General features: G+C 34.5%; 1 protein-coding gene across 2 annotated transcripts; it reads right to left on the bottom strand.

The window, feature by feature from the left end:
- Positions 1-12,800: 12,800 nt before the first annotated feature.
- On the bottom strand, positions 12,801-17,302 carry LOC147569165 (Fumarylacetoacetate (FAA) hydrolase family). 2 transcript variants are annotated; one of them, XM_086655605.1, is made up of 8 exons: positions 16,631-17,297; positions 16,171-16,336; positions 14,957-15,009; positions 14,303-14,365; positions 14,100-14,150; positions 13,829-13,946; positions 13,541-13,671; positions 12,801-12,946 (listed from the first exon to the last, which is right to left on the bottom strand). In XM_086655605.1, the coding sequence occupies exons 1-7, from the start codon at positions 16,742-16,744 to the stop codon at positions 13,556-13,558; spliced, it is 681 nt and encodes a 226-aa protein (XP_086511731.1). In that variant the 5' UTR covers positions 16,745-17,297; the 3' UTR covers positions 12,801-12,946; positions 13,541-13,555. The 2 variants fall into 2 exon arrangements, with proteins under 2 accessions (XP_086511731.1, XP_086511730.1); XM_086655604.1 differs by lacking the exon at positions 12,801-12,946 and having other exon boundaries at positions 13,352-13,671; positions 16,631-17,088; positions 17,171-17,302.
- Positions 17,303-17,539: the final 237 nt, after the last annotated feature.

A 17,539-nucleotide genomic window follows, 5' to 3' on the forward strand; every position in this document is an offset into this window, starting at 1 on the left:
GCAATGGATTAGTTTGATTAACACTTGTATCTCTACTTCCTCTATGGCGGTGCTGATTAATGGTCATCCAGGGCGTACCTTCTACCCGACCAGAGGCATTCGTCAGGGTGACCCTCTGTCCCCTTTCCTATTCATCTTGGCTATGGAAGGGTTGAGTAGACTTCTAGTATCCAATCAGGACCAAGGATCCTTTAAGGGTTTCCCTACTAACAACTTGGAATTGACCATTTCTCACCTTCTATTCGCCGATGATTGCATAATCTTCGGTCGGAACTCTCTAGACAACATACACACTCTCAAGCACATCCTTATGATTTTTTGCGAATCATCAGGACAAATGATAAACTATAAGAAATCTAACATATTCTACTCGAAAAACTCCCATCCGAAGTTCAAGCGTATGATAATGCGCTCGTTGAAGGTCAAATACGCTTCTCCCTCGGATAAATACCTAGGGGCTCACTTGTTCATCGGAGCTAACAAGCAGAGTGCTTTCCAGGATCTCATTCAAAATATTAAGAATAAACTGGAGAAATGGAACTTCTCATTCCTTTCTCAAGCTGGCCGCACTATTGTTATCTCAACAATAGCTGCTGCCGTACCCCGATACCAAATGCAATGCTTTGCCATTCCTAAAGGCATTTGCAAACGCATTACGACCATTCAGAAGTCGTTTTGGTGGGGTAAGTCCAGAGGGATTTGTACCAAATCGTGGTCTTCCATCTGCCTCCCTAAAGTTTTGGGAGGTTTGGGAATTCATCGTACGGAGCTTGATAACATAGCATTGCTTAGTAAACTTGCCTGGAGACTCAAAGCCGAGCCTGATGCTTTGTGGGTCCGCTTTTTGAAGGATAAATATTATCCTAACACGGAATCCCCCGGAGCTTTTAAGGCACATCACTCTTGGCTTTGGAAAACTATAACTAGGCATATACATAAGATTGATGAGTTGACGACCTGGGAAGTCCACAATGGCTCTCAAATTAATATTTGGACAGATAACTGGATTCCGGGTACTAACCTTTCACACGTTTCTACTAATAATACTAATTTCATCAAAGTAGCACAACTTATCAATAATAATAGGTGGGATGATATAGCGCTTAATAATACTTTTGATCAACTTACCCAGAATCTCATTAAAGCCATCCCGATTTGTCCGGATGGAGCTGATCAGAGGATTTGGAGTCTGACAAAATCGGGTAAATACACGGTTAAATCCATGTATAATTATCTTTGCACTAGTATTAATTCACCCATTAATCAACAACCTAACTGGAAGTTCATTTGGAATATTCCTAATGTTCCTAGAATTCAAATTTTCATTTGGAAGATTTGTACAAAGGCGCTCCCAGTGCGGGAGAGAATAGGGAAATTTATTAATAACAATCTTTATTGCCCCAACTGCGAGGCGATTGAAACTATTGAACATGCACTCCTTCACTGTCCATTGGCTAAAAATATCTGGTTCCATTTTAATATCATTTCGGAGAAAATAGAGAACCTGACAGAATGGATTTTTTCTTGGGAATTTACCCCTCAATTTAAAGATAAATCTTTTCAGAATCTTCTTTCAACAATTTTATGGATCATATGGAAAACTAGATGTGATCATTGCTTCCAACATGAAATTACTGATCTATCACACATCATACGAATGATTAATAAATTTCCTAATATTAAGATATCGAATAATAAAATTACCAAACCCTTGAATAACAAATGGAATCCACCAGAACATCCTTGGCTGAAAATGAATGTAGACGCATCTTTTACTAATGTGAATGAAATGACAGGTATAAGTTTAATTATTCATGATGCTAGCGCAAAATTCGTTGAAGCTCATACCACTATAACCAGAAGCAGAAATAGCGAAGAAGGGGAGGCTCTTGCCATCCTTGAAGGACTACACTGGGCAGTTAAACATCAGTATAAAGACATCATAATTGAGAGCGATAACATCAATATCATCAGCCATTTACAGTATCCAGAGCATGTAGTTCATTGGCAATCGAGAGTTCACATCAAGAGAATAAAGGAAACCTTAAATGATCTTGATCGAGTTAAATTCAACTACGTCAATAGAAATTGCAATATTCCAGCTGACAGGCTCGCGAAGCGAGCTAGAAAGACGAATAAATCAGAATCGTGGTGCAGAATCCCTTATTTTTTAATCTCTTTGTACTGTAAGAATACGTTGGTTTATTAATTTAATCGAACACCTTAACAAAAAAAAGTTTTCTATCAGTTGGATATTGTATATAATGTACTCCATATATATATATACTAGGCATAACCCCCGCACTACGTGCGGGGGCAATGCCCCTTATGAAATTCAAATATTGGGAAAATGAAATTGAGATACGTAGAACTGGTTACAATTTTTATTTATCTAACACATTGTATGTAACTATGGATACAATACATTATATCATAAATGAGTTGAGAACTATTCATTTTTGTGTTCCAACAATAAAAATATCATCTTGTCGAAACAAAGTTGTATATGTGATGTACATGATAAAACAAATACAAATTAGACAGTAAAGTAAGAATATCTATAGTTTATAATGAAATTCGAATCTCAATCGTGATACACTACCCGTCAAGCCTACTCCCCACCTTACCGTTTGGGGTGACGTGTCCAAAAGAAGGAAATTTTGTCTTGGAAAGTGGCGAGTGCTTTTGGAAGGTTCTTGGTTGTTAACTGACGGAGAGTAAGGTTAGTTTGGTCTTTTTGGTGGGTGAGATGAACTGCAAGTAAATCTAAACCCTAGAATCTGGCCAAAGCTCCTTCACTGTTCTATTTCTATTTTGGCCGAACACCCATTGATGGAGACCTTCATGTTTATACAATTTCTCAAAAATACTCCCTAATTAAGAATTTGAATCAAACTTCAAGTTTAACTTTTAGTTTATTACTTGTATAAACTTTAATCAAGCTAAGATGATTAAGTAAGAAATTGAAAAGACTACCTAAAGATCTGATTCAAATTAATGGTTGAAACTGAAAAAAGATAATACACTATTGAGTGTTCATACTCTACTGTGTATTAACTTCTTGCAGAAACAAAGAATATGTATCAATGGGTTCGTTTGAAGAATTTGAAATTAATCTCGGACTTCCATAATCATGAAACCTTAGAAATACATGGAAATTGGGCAAACTTATCTATCTTTCTCTCTCTAAAACCACTTTCATCTTCTTTACCAACCAATACTAGAAATACATGGAAATTGGGCAAACTTTTCTCTCTTTCTCTCTCTGCAACCACTTTCATCTTCTTCACTACCAACAAATACTAGGGTTCTAAATACAAAACACTTAAATCTAAACCCATCTTCTTCTTCCTTAATGCATGGGCGCTTGTGTTTTACTCAGATTCATACTCTAGTCCTAGTTCAAATCCCATCAATATATTACCAGATTCATACAAAACCCTTAAACCAGATTCATCCTCTAGCCCTAATTCAAATTCCATCAATATCTTACCTTCCCAAACTGAAGTTGAGGAAGTGCTAGTTCAACGCATTCTTGATGAACGGTTTGATTGGTTCGAAAGTGACGGACGGCCAGGATTGCTCTCTCTATGTACGAAAGGACAGTCACACTCACAGGTTGAATAACGGCAAGTTAACGTTATCCATCTTCCTTTTTGTACACGTCAGCAGACGGTGTGGTTGGGGGTAAGGAAGATGGGTAAGTTATCATTTTCCTTACTTTTAAGACATGCAGTTTTCTATCAGTTTTTTTTTTTTGTTGAACAAGTTTTCTATCAGTTGGATATTGTATATAATGTACTCCATATATATATATATACTAGGCATAACCCCCGCACTACGTGCGGGGGCAATGCCCCTTATGAAATTCAAATATTGGGAAAATGAAATTGAGATACGTAGAACTGGTTACAATTTTTATTTATCTAACACATTGTATGTAACTATGGATACAATACATTATATCATAAATGAGTTGAGAACTATTCATTTTTGTGTTCCAACAATAAAAATATCATCTTGTCGAAACAAAGTTGTATATGTGATGTACATGATAAAACAAATACAAATTAGACAGTAAAGTAAGAATATCTATAGTTTATAATGAAATTCGAATCTCAAACGTAAACTCCAACCTCCGTATGCTTGAGAAATCCCCTAAATTTGTTTTTCTTCGATATATTTGAAACTACAAAGTTGAAAAAAGTAAATAATAAGAATAAAATACAAACATTTGCTTTACATTCACCTGTAGACATAATAAAATTGTGTTATAAGTTATGATCAGTCACAGTATTCTCCTTAGTTGTCTTCACACAAACAATTACTTGCAAGGAAAGCAAATAATTGTTAGGAGGTGCAGAAGGGTGGAAGAATGGAGAAGAAATTTAGCAGACTATACTTCAATGAAGAGGAAGGGCATACGTAACATGTTGTTAAGCAGCAATTAGTACAACCATGGGCGTTCCGAATTTGGAAAGATTACACGTTGCAGACTTAGGTACAACTTGAAACTCAAACACCACAATATTAACTTAAAGATATGCATCAATCTGCCATTAGCACGCCATAAATCGCCGAGGATGAGAGGCACACTTTCAAGTTATAGCAGCCATCCTGAAATTGTTCAACAAAGCTCATGATGATAGGTTTTAGAGTGAGAAACAATAAATCTGCGGAGATTTGTGCCCCCAATAAATCTGCGGAGATTTGTGCCCCCAATAGACATGTACAGGTATTTTCAAGCAAACTTGTCAACATCACCTCGTTCACAATAAGAACTAAAGACAGAAAAACCATTGAAAATAATTGGATTCACATTGCGTAATCCTGTTTACTTGGCCAACACCATCCTCACAAACTCCTCATAGTTTACTTGGCCATCCCCATCCACATATATTTCTCTGATCATCTCGCCCACTTCTTCATCAGTCAATTTCTCCCAGATTTGTCATCACATGCCTTAGCTGCTCCATGTTGGTATAAAAAACAAATACAATTTATTATGATAGGATATCTTCCAATGGTCGGAAAATATTTTGATAACTTAGTGTCTTCTGTAATACATATTATAAGTTTTGATGTAAGAGCTCTTTGCTCGATTGGTGCACTCTTTACACCATTGTCAATATATTATAGACCTTTAAGAAAAAAATGCAAAACCACAATGTACACAAAGTATGAAGAACCCAATTTTGTATTGTTTTTGTAATAATAAAATGAACAAATAACGATCATACAAATATATAAATGAATCAATAGGGCCTATCTCTGCAGCTGAAATGACACCATTACGATCCTTGTCAAAAACCTTGAAAGCTTCCTTGAGTTCTTCTTCGGAATCAGTATCCTTCAAGAGTAGAAATAGAAATTTTAACCATGTCAACATAATTATTCTGAAATTTTTAAATTTAATTGAAGAAAGAAAACGTATATTACTTCTTCCAAACATTCATGATCTTAAATTTCAAATACACAAATAAATCAAGTGAAACAAATATAACAAAACATTAAGATATAATATTTTCATGAAGAAAGAAAAAGAGGCGAAATTTAATGGGTAACAACTATACCTATATGGGTTTAGAATCACTATTATGGTGTTCCGTGACAAAATGTTATAGATGAAATTTTTTTTTGGATTTGAATGAAAGAAACACCATTCGGACGCTAACCGATTAATATGTAGGGTTTGTAAAGACTTTGCGACCTTAAAAGTGGAGTCAAACTCCATATGGTTGAGATATTAGTTGGAAATATATTTTCTCCAATAATCAAAATTCAAAACTACAGAATTGGTAAATTAAATAATAATAATGAAATACATATCTATCCCTAGAAAAAGTTACATAAAATAAACTTTCAAGTGGATTTTTGAAGAAATCTATTCTAGCGACATGTAGACTGTAATGAGAACAAACAATCCAAGTGACGTTTCCATATCTAATGTTCTAGAAGAAGGTATTTAAAAAAATCCATTACCAATTATAAAAGGCATGGAGTAGTTAACTTAGCGTTAAAGTGACCTGTAGATATAAAGAAATTGCGTTATAAGTTGTAGATTGCCCACAACACTCTGTTTAGTTGTGGTTCGTAACGTGAATAATTAGAGTATCAAGAAGGATAAATGTCAATGATTGTCAGATGATGCATAATTGTGGGAAAAGACGAAGAAATTTAGTATACTACACTTTAACGGATTAGAAGGTTATATGTAGCATCCCAATAAGGCGTAGCACCGGACGTGACCAGTTTCGAAAGATAGACATTACAGTTGAACATGTGTTATGTCTTGACGGAAACAATAAAAAATTTAAATTACAGTAATAGAGACCAAAGTACTTAAATATACTAAAGATTCCATGTCTTGTGTAATAAAATACCTAATGACTTGTGTAGTTGAATAGTACTTTTGTTGTCCTATTGAGTTTGAAACGAAAACGCTTTAGTTATGTTCTTTACTTATGGTGATTGTAAACATCCATACAAATGCGTATGAAATTAAATTTAAGCGACAACCCAAAGAGACCAATGTGGCTATAAGACGACCTTGTTAACTATAGCTGAACTAAAATTAGGAGTTGCATTGATGGATTTATTGAGTAATTTGAAACTTAAACATAACAAGACTAAACTAAATATATGGAAAACTAAATATATGGATAAAAGAACCCTTTGCTGCACCAAATGTTTCAACTTGATTTTATGGCACCATGATAACCTACATTAAATTTAAGCGACAACTCAATCAGACCAATGTAGCTATAAGACGACCTTCTTAACTGTAACTGAACAAAAATAAGGAGTTGCATTGACGGAATTGTTGAATAATTTTAAACTTAAACATAACAAGACTAAACTAAATATATGGATAAAAGAACATTCACGATGTTCGTGGTAACCTACAATTTTTTTAAAATGAAAACAATTAAAGAGGTAAAAAAATAATATAACAGATGAGTAAAGTTAGTGTGTCGTACAGAAAATTAATGATTCAACCTTTGTGTGAAGCCAAGCAACTACAATAAGAACATTCACGATGTTCGTTAGTACGTTCCGATCAGGAGGAAGATATACATATCTAAAATGGGAAGGATGTTAATGAGGACTGAGGAGAACATGAAACTAACTTTTATGACAAACCAAATAATTTATTTCACTATTAGATGACTGGATCAAGAAATGAGGATGTCTTCACAATTTTACAATGAAAACTCATTACCAAAGAAAGGAGAAGGAAGTAACATACTCAAGATGAGGAATAAATGTGTATTCCACGACAATCTTGTAGCTATAGGTTCACTAACAGGAAGAGACCCCATATTGACTCCCCTACTTTGGTTTCCAGTAAAGCCGACATCTTTGGTCAACTATGCAGGTAGACAACTCGAGTCCTTCACAACTTGTGCTTCATTTTGTTGATCCTTATTATCTGTTGATATTGGCTTAGTTGCTGAATAAAATTTGACTAATTTGCTTAATGTCAGGTTGGTACGTAATTTAGGGGGAAGACTTCTTTCCCTACTAAGTTACCAAAGAAATGGAAAACTAAAGAGAAATTTCTTCTCTTTTCCTAACCGTAAAAGTTAATCAAACAAAAATTAAAGGTAATAAGAGCAAAACATATATGTACTTGTTTAGTTGTCTTTTGCTTCATAAGTCAAGTTTTCATCTTTGAAATCCACAAATGCAATGTTCCTTAGCCTCAACATAACAATAAAGACCGGTCAAGCGGATGAATATTGAATGCAAAGTCCCACCTAAATAACCCAACCAGTAAATATATAATTTGCAGGCATGTATGGAAGGTTACCAATTTATAGTTCATGGATATTATAGGAACAAAGGTAGGATTTCATTTTTTTATTTATTTTTCATGCTCCTCTTTGCATTAATATGCTGGCGGTTTACTACAATAATCAGGACATCGGTATTCAGAATGACCACCAATATCAATTAGAAGCAAAATCGAACATCCATGTGAAAAATTAATATATTTGAACATGATTTACTCAAAACGGCTTACAAGAACAATCTAATTGATAAACAAAAATTTATAGACTAATTCGAACTATGAGGTTGTTATGGGAGGAGAGCGATACCTTCCTCCAGAGCAAAGACAGACAAAGGAAGCACCGTAGTGATCAGAAAAGAGTCGAGAGAGTTTCTCGTGATCAGGAGATACCGAAAAAAAGGGTCCCTCCTAATAGTGAATCTTCTTCTTGTCCTCATGTCTACATTGGTGTTGTCTGCATCTGATGATGAAATTAATTCATTTGCTACCGCTGCAATGGAAGAAATACATCCAGGAGAGAAATCAATAATAAGCAGTTGATTAAAGTTAACAAAAGAAAGTCATACCAAATGAGAACGTGAAGAGATTGTTGTCCATTGCCATATATTATCCGAAATGAAATTTGATTGAAAACGTCGAAATTTTGTTCAAGTAGTTGTCCTGTTACACCATCAATGACTTCACATAAGAATAAATAATCTCGTAAGCAATTGATATAACTGGAACATAAGAAATTTAGGCAACAACAATCTGCGAGTATCAAACCTACAACCTCTTTTAGTTAGAATCGGTTGCACGCCCATTAGAGTACAATCCATTTGCTATATAAAGAAGCTTTGAATCGGTAACAATCAATTTTCTAATGTAGATCTGAGAGGATGAAGGATAAACTGTGTAAATTATAGCCAAGATACAGTTATAAAATAGTTCTATATTCAAACAAAGTTGTTCCATGGAGGAATTTGACCAGGTAGGTAGTTTGCACCTTATTGGAAATGTTGATTACGGTACATATCAAATAAAACACGGAACACTGTAGGAGCAAAGGTAACCAGGAAGCAAAATTTATGAAAATAAAATTCAATTGGTTGAGTCATTTCCCCAAACAAGTTGTGTCATAAATAAAAAGAACTATGGACAAGTGGAGGATGAAAGTATTCACTCAATCTCGTCCAATACTCGGTACTTCTAAAAATGCAAAAAAATAAACAATAATAATTTCAGCGTGGCAAGTAGATAAAGATGTCATAAAATCTAAGACAGTGAGAGAGTGAGAGAGTGAGACATCGAGAGAGGAAGGTGAGATATTGCGGAGAATTTAAGTATGAAATAATTACAAAAATATTGAGAGTGGGGGATGAAGAGGTAAGGAAGGAGGATTAGATGAAAGGGATAAATGGGAAAGTAAAAAAAAATAGAGGATTTGAGAGACAGGGATGGACATTGACAGAGAGGAATGAGAGATATGACAAAGAATTTGAGAGTGCATATTCAATGAAGCGCTTGCACGAGAGGGGAGGGATTTTGGTGTTTGAGATTCACTGGGCGCGGTTAGGAGTTGATAAGGCGAGGAAGACAAACAGGGAAGAATAGTTGTCTGTGTGGCTACCCAAGTTTTTGTTGTTGAGAGAGAAAAATGAATTTCTGAGAGGAAGAAGGAAAATGTCATGTTTGGTATGCGAATGAGGTAATTGAAGGGACAACGAAGAGGTAATTGAAGGGACAATCAAGTGTAGATGGACAACAACAAAATGAATGGATTGTTTTGAATGAATAGTGTTTGTCCTAGTCACATGTATGTGTGGTCACCAAGTTACCCGGAGGAGCTTTCATTTTGTCCTAGAACTGGGTAGAGTTAATTCAACTGAACAGAGAGAAGTTCAAAAGATGAATCGACCCATAGGAGAGGAACATACCGTGAAAGATGGGCGAAAGCTTTTGGTTATTAATGTGCGATTCAATTAAAAGGTCTGGACTAAACGATAAATAAATCATATCAAATTTGACATCTGTTTGAACCATGAAAGAGGAAAGTTGCCTTTTTTTTTTTTAGGAAAGGAAAGTTGTCCTTTTAAAATGTCTATGTGGCTATCAAATTATGTCTTAAGCATGACCCCCCGTCCTACTGGCGGGGTAATGCCCTTTAAACAACGCGAAAAAGTAGACATGATATTCGATTATTTTTTTTTATTAGTATCCTGATACCCTCTAAAGATAGGTGTAGTTGTCTAGAGGTATAAGATTTGTCGTTAGTTATTTAAAAGTTTTGAAATTACAAAACTTTTTTGATTTTGATGTTTAAATCTATTTACAATTTTTTTTTAAAAATATTTCTAGTTTTCTTTTATAGATAGCTAACTGCCCCCATATTATAGGTTTAAGTCCAATTTAATACAATCAATCTAGACCCATTTAAAAAAAAAAATCAAACTCCAACTTAGGTGTAGTAGACATATGTTTAAGTTTTTTTAAAGTATGTCTTACAAAAGACATGAAAATTAGAATTGTACGATTCTAGCCACATAATATTCAGCAAACAAAAATTCGCTATGACATAGAAGGCATCTCCATCAATTCATAAAGGGGTGCTATTATAAAAATTGTAACTTCACTTTCCCTCTTTTCTTGTTTGTTGGATTATCAAACCAACTCCATATCACAACAATTCAAAGTGAGAACAAGAAAATATTAACAAAATTAAATTGTGAGATAAATTGATAAATACGTAACATGTTCTACCTTGTTATTAGAAACGGAACCAAAAATTTTGTTTGGAGTACAAACACGAAAAAATTTGTCAAAGTATAAGTTCTGGTATGAAATATAATTTTCATATATATTTTTCATTTTGATTTAAGAGGAAATGACTCAATATTAAAAGCAGAATACAAGAGTGAACATGAAGGTACGAGTAGATACGAAAATGAGTCTCCACCAAGGCAATAAACCTAATCTTTCAATTATATAATCAGTAAAAGGAAGAAGGCAACTGTTGCACCAATCAGTTATACCCGCTTACTTCTTTTTTTTTGTTGAGATTATATCCGCTTACTTGATTATCAATCTTGTATGAGCGTACCAGTATATGATACCACAAAATCAGTTATTGCTCTTACTGTTCATTTAGATATTTCATCATCCTAATAGAAAAAAATCCAATAAGAATACTAAAGAACAAATACCCATCATCATTATTGATAGTTTGAAACTTTTCATCACTGAATGAAACATATGAGCATAACATTAATAAAATACTTGATCTGTATCAATTCTCCTTCCATGAATATATCAACTGTTGCTTCGACGTATGGGGAAATGGTTCTTTCTTATATATGGGAAAAATAATTTGGTTCATGAAAATGCTACGGAATTAGTAATTAGAATTGACTAATACTAAATTGATATTTTATGGACATAACATTTAACATAATTGTTCATCTTCCTAAATTTTTCTTTGAGAGGCTTAATAGGTTCAAGAAGCTACAATTAATTTAATAATCAACTACTAATCACTACTGAGATTTGTTCATCTTCCTAAATCGTTCTTTGAGAAGTTTAATAACTTCTGGAACATCAACTAATTTATTAGTTAGCTATTAAAATTTATTAAGATATATTTTGAATAAAATCAATACAATTGTTGATCTTCCTCAATGGCTCTTTGGGAAGCTTAATAGGTTCATGAATTTGAAACTAATTTAGTAATTAACTACTAATTATTAATGAGTGGAAGACTGATCTAAAGGTTAAGATTATAGATGAAAGAGAAGGGAGGACTATGATTTGTCATAATCTTTGTCCTAGTCAGCAAATCATATGTTTTGGTATGCCTAGTCACATTGTCCTAGTCACCATCTAAGAGCATTCATTTTGTCCTAGTCACAAGTATCTGTTTTGTATAATAGATATATAACTTATCACGAGAACACGTGTTAGGGTACATTACTCACAAACGTGAAGGGCCCGATGTAGAAGAGTGTTCGGTAAACTTTTTAAACAACTGGTCACTCTAGGTTGACTCATGTAGCACCTCTCAAGAAATCAAAACTTAATTTTGGGAGATGTTTTATTGCTATGTGATCCATCTCCGCTCTCAGGTCGACAAAAGTCGTTTTTTACGAAGGCTGTCGAAGCAGAATATTATCTCTACGGTGGACAGACAGTCAGACACAAGGAAGAGAGACTTATGAGAAGACAATGGTAGTTGTGATGATGATAGTAAAAAAAAAATGAAGAAAGAGTATGCAGTTTATTTTTTTTTATACAAATTAGCTTATAAGGTTGCCTTTTCCCCATGGGTGATTCTTTGAAGGATAAACAATTCATTTTTTTTTTCTCAAACATATCAATGGACTTGCTCACACTGCTTTCTTGTCTTGAATCAGAATCTATGAGATCTGATAACACATCAGATTCTACAGTATCATATTGTCTTTTTCAATTCTTTTTGTGCATATGAAAATTTAAAAATTATTCAATTAGATTCGAAATGTTTAGCACGACAAAATCTAATAAATATTAAAACCTAGATTTACTTTATTGATCTCGTTTGAGTAAAAAACTCTCAATATACTTGTTTTTTGTCTGTTGTCTTGCCTATTACTTGAATAATCCGTTATTTTATCTCTAGAACAAGTGAACAACTAGATTTGGAAGTAGAATCTTAGACTATATTAATGTTTTCCCTGTGTCTCTAAGATTTTGCTGGAGTGGTTTTCTGAAACTCTCCACTTAGAAGCTTCACAATGCTCTTCAAGAGTAGACCTGTCTCCACCTAAATCTATGATTTCGGATAAAAAATAATCATTGTATATTCGTATTTGATGGGGTCATTGTTCTCATGGGAAACAATTAACATTCACTATGACGAAGATATATCATTAATATCTCACATGTAAAAGTAGGTCTAAAATGATCATTCTCTTGGGACACCCTACAAACTTCTTCCCATTTCGACTCAGCCCATGAGTACATTAATGATGGCTGATGCATTCCCAAGACATAATTTACATAAAATAATTTCTTTGAGTCCTCATCATTTTGCTAACATTTGAAGTTAAACATTCCAACGTTATATTGAGTAGTTCATCTTATCGAAAAAAAAATATATGGATTTTAGTATCTAAGATCCACAAAGATGGAGAGAAGGTTCTTTATAGCTCAAAGGGAGTAAAGCCGAATTGTGAAATAATATGTTCACATTCTTTTCATTGTTTGGAGATATAAAAAAAAAAACCCTGTCAAATGTTGGATGCGGCAAAAACCCATCACATCCAGAGACAACTCAGTAAGCACTTTTGTGCCTTATATTTAGGATATCTGGTGGGTCTCTTTCAGTACAACAGTACATAATTGACCCAAGTACTCTTACATTTAAAGGGCGGCTAGTAGGTGAGGAAGCTGGTTGTTGGTTAAATTGGTCCGATCTGCGAGGGATCCACTTAAAGCCCTCTCGTGACGGAAGGATTCACTTGTCTGCATACAGGTTGTCCATCTATGCATACCGTTTCGTTTAACAAATATGAACTTCAGAGACAAATATGTCGAGATGAGCCATGAACAAAATCAGTGTTATGTTTAACTTGTAACAAAACTTCGTTAAAATTTATTAGGGAGTTGTATAACTTCATCAGGTCGTGATGGATCTACAAAAAAAACCTACAAACATGCAAACTTGATCAAGCTGGAAAGCTTCGAGGTCAAGTGAAGAGATAATTACTTATCCCCGTATAGTCATAAGGCAACAGACGGAGCATCATTTCAAGAACTTCCTAGTCCTTGACGCTTCTGAACATCGAAGTAGATATCCAAGAGATCTGTTATTCCAGCAGTTATCTTTTGACCTACTTTTACAGGACCTACGCCTTGAGGAGTGCCTAACCAGATAATAAATTATATACAAAATTCAGTGAGGAAACAAGAACCAAACCTGAGTATGACCCAAAACTTGTTCGATTAAGATTGAGAAAATAATTTCATAAATTGAAATAAAATGATAATAGATTTACAAGAGATATATTGAAGCTAGTTTACCTGTTAGTATGACATCTCCTTCAAAAAGTGTCATTTTAGAACTTATATAGCTAATGAGAAATGGAATCTTAAAGATCATATCCTTCGTTGGCCCTTTTTGTCTGATTTCTCCATCCACCTGTGAAGAAAAAAAAAACCACTCAATACTCCATTTACAATTGGTAACTATAAGACATTGTGGATCTGTGGTATGAACTTACCGAGAGCTAGAATAGAGACATGTAAAATTTTTATTAAATAAAATGACTAAACAATAGAGCATAGGTAGAACCTTTAACCATAACTCCAAGTTGTCGGGGTCTGGCACCATTGATGTAGGTAACTGCAGAGGACATTATAATATAAGCTAAGAATATATATTAAGTTAAGACAAAGCGAAAGATACTTGGGCACAAATTTTTTTTTTCTACAGTGATGTGTTGATGTCCAGACTTCAGAGAGAAAGGAAAAAAGAAAATCGGTTCCATTACTTACAACTGAACTAATTGGAGTGAAGGTGTCTTGCCCTTTTGCCACTGTCCATGGAAGACCTGCAGACTGAGAAACGCGACAATGCCATAAAAAACAAGAACAAATTATATGTAGTGAAAATTATAAACATCCAACAAAAAAGACCGATACCAGCATTGAATACGTGCACTAACCTAATGTTGTAGTCATGGCCTTTTCGTTTATATAAGACAGATTAAGAAACACGGTTGTTGTGAAGCTCACTTTGGTTAAGTGGTAACATGTACAATCAGTGGTTGTTGGTTTCAAGAAAATTTACTGCTAAAACAAGTGTTGTCTTAAAATTTCTTCGTGATTTTTTTTTTTTTTTTAAATTTCTTCGTGATATATCATGTATGAATCTGCAATTCTATATCGAGGATCATGTATCATAAAGTAGATAATACGTATCATAAAGTATATAATATGTATCATTGTTGTTTTCATGATGACAGATTAGAGACTTAATTAAACATTGAACTGAAAATTTCTACTTATTGGGAAAAAGAAAGTGAAATGTAACATAATGTAAAGAGGCTCACATATGTATAGACTATAGAATGAACAAACGTCCAACAATCTTTAAAAAGGGCACTTTAATATTTTAATCTTGCAGAGATGGAAAGAAACATACACTACCTTGGCAGAAGATTGTATTTCCCTCGCTGTCATATCCAAGGCAAGTGCGTAACCTGAAACATGCGTAAAAGCAGCAGATTTAAGCATCAAATTCTTCACCCAGATCATATAGTGATCCTAGAGAAATGCATTAATGACCCTCAGACTTCACATAGGAATGGGTGAGTCATCTCTTAGATATTGCAGGATGGCATGGCAACTGAGCCAAACTTCAGGTTTGATGTCGTCCAATACCCGAGAGAATAAACCCCATGCAAAATAGACTTGTTAATTTGGAAATCTAAGAATACTGGCATTATCGGGGTAGACAATTTTGTTATGATAACTTGATTATGCTTTTCAAATGTTTGTCTTCTTCGGGGGTAAGGGATGGAAATGGTTTAAGCACAAAGGTTTTGTATTCAATTAGAGTGGTGTTAGTATTATTCTAATATATCTTTCTAGAGTTCCCATTATCCAGTGTTCCTTTTATTCTTCCTAACTCCTGGGTTTAATTCATATTAGCACAAAAAAATATGACATAACAGTGCAGGATTTCCAATTCATACTAAAACCGAAGGCACAAAGATGCTGATAAGATTTGATTCCATTAGAAGAAACCAGTCAACCAATGTTCAAACTCCAAAAAGCTGTGTATGGCATCAAAAGACTAAAAATTTACAGCATTTGTAAAACAATAAGTTGGCTGTCAGAAAGGATAAAAACTAACAATTGCTCTTTGTGTCAAGTACTCTATCCCCTGGTAAAACCATTGGATACATCTCCGAAGTAAAATATATTAGACCAACGTCAACGATTGGATATGGGTAGTGTTACCCATTATCTTTTTAGAATCCGCCATACTGTTTGAGTGCTAGCAAAAGTGAAAAACCTATACTTTATATCCAAATTACCATTTTGAAGTTTGAACTCGATTCAATCATCAAGTAGGCTGAAGCTTAAACACACTACCTCGAATAATATTACATCGAAATCAAACACCAGAAAGAATTCAATAAATCACATAAAAGTCTATACATACTCGCAGCTTGTTCGGACATCCACGAAAAACTCAATCGAATCCCGATATTCACATAACCCTTTCGATTGACTATAGTAAACCAATACAAAATTTTCGAAGAAGTTTTCATTCAATGTGTAAAAACATTTTATCTTAGCAAAATGAAGATTAGCTGCTGTATTGTGGTTTAAAGTATGAAAATGTAAAAGAATACCTCCAACATAATCCATGGCAGCAGATTCAGAAACATCACGAGCTTTACGACCAATTACAACAGCTAGTTCGACTTCGTAATCAAGTGATCCAAGAGGATGTGGAACTTCAATTGTTCCTCCATTTTGTAAATACGAAGATGTTGGTTTCATAAACAACACCGGCTCCTATAATTTCAAAGTTTAAATTACTTGACAATAGAAGCTGATCCCACTTCACAAAATCAGTTTTTCATTCAATTCCTAATTGGTTTTATTTGGAACAAAATCGTTTTTGAGGTATTAAATAGGAACTTGATTCCAAAAATACAAACAAAATCATGATTTGTTACAATTTTGATTGCGTTATACTAACGATTAGACTATTAAAATTCGGTTCTTGAAGTGTCTTAGAGATCAGAGATCTGATCATTAAAATGCGGAAGGTCTAGAGAGAGAAAGAGAGAGAGAGAGAGAGAGAACCTTAGGAACGGCGTTGCCGAGTTCTTTGGCGTGAGCCGCATAATTTCTACCAACGGCGACGATCTTAGTCCCAACAGATATAAGTTTCTGATAAGCGGAAGATGCTGTCGCCATGATCAAACCTTTCTCTCTCTCTCCTTTCCTACCAGATAGATACCGAGACTTTCTCTAGGTAGGAGGAGGTTTCTCAATCAAATTTGACACGTATTTTTTCTCGTCACTCAAGCCGATGCTTTTGTCAACCACTTTATGCGACGCTTTTTTGGTTCTCACCGTGACTGTTGAAATGTCGTCGCGGAAACCACAAAACCATTCTGACTTGGTACGCTCGCTTGGACCAAAGTCTTTGCTATACCAAATTCTCTCTTCCCCTCAAAAGAGAAATTTCCTTCTGCCTATCGCCCTATGAGTCTATTATGACAATGAAAAAAAAAGAGATGGAAAAGAAAAATTGAGAGCTAAGAAGGAATCGAGAGAGAGAGAGAGAGAGAGAGAGAGAGAGAGAGATGAAGATGAGTGGACGGAGATATAGTAATCGACTCGGAGGGGTTTTGAAACTCTTCCCCTTCAATCCGTCTCTTTTTTTCTTCTCATCTTCATCTTCTTGCTATCTCCGTCAATCTCTTTTTTTTCATCGCCCCTCATAGAGCGAAATTACTCTCTTGGCGACCCTCCCTGTTCTTCTAACTTCTTTTTAATTTTTGTGTTGTTAGTGTGGGCATTGCCTTTGTAAACACAGGCATGATGCCCTTAGTCGTCATTGGGCCCAGCACCCTATAACATTCAAATGAAATATCCTAAAGGGATGGTGGTTAGGCTAATATCCTTGCTGACTTATTTCAACAACACATGCCGGACTACACAAAACTACACGAGACAAACCACCATGGTTAAGTAAAGTAGTCTTTC

This window comes from Eschscholzia californica, unplaced genomic scaffold, assembly GCF_041429995.1.
Source record: "Eschscholzia californica isolate CP2 unplaced genomic scaffold, dmEscCali1.0.p SCAF_1, whole genome shotgun sequence".
Taxonomy (NCBI): Eukaryota; Viridiplantae; Streptophyta; class Magnoliopsida; order Ranunculales; family Papaveraceae; genus Eschscholzia; species Eschscholzia californica.

Bases quoted from the DNA above. Each gene is read 5' to 3' on its own strand.
- LOC147569165 (XM_086655605.1), bottom strand. From the start codon at position 16,744: ATGGCGACAGCATCTTCCGCTTATCAGAAACTTATATCTGTTGGGACT. The intron at 15,010-16,170 runs GTATTCTTTTAC...CGCATGTTTCAG, and splicing joins TGCCATGGATTATGTTGGAG to GTTACGCACTTGCCTTGGAT. The intron at 14,366-14,956 runs GTAGTGTATGTT...CGCGTTTCTCAG, and splicing joins AAATACAATCTTCTGCCAAG to TCTGCAGGTCTTCCATGGAC.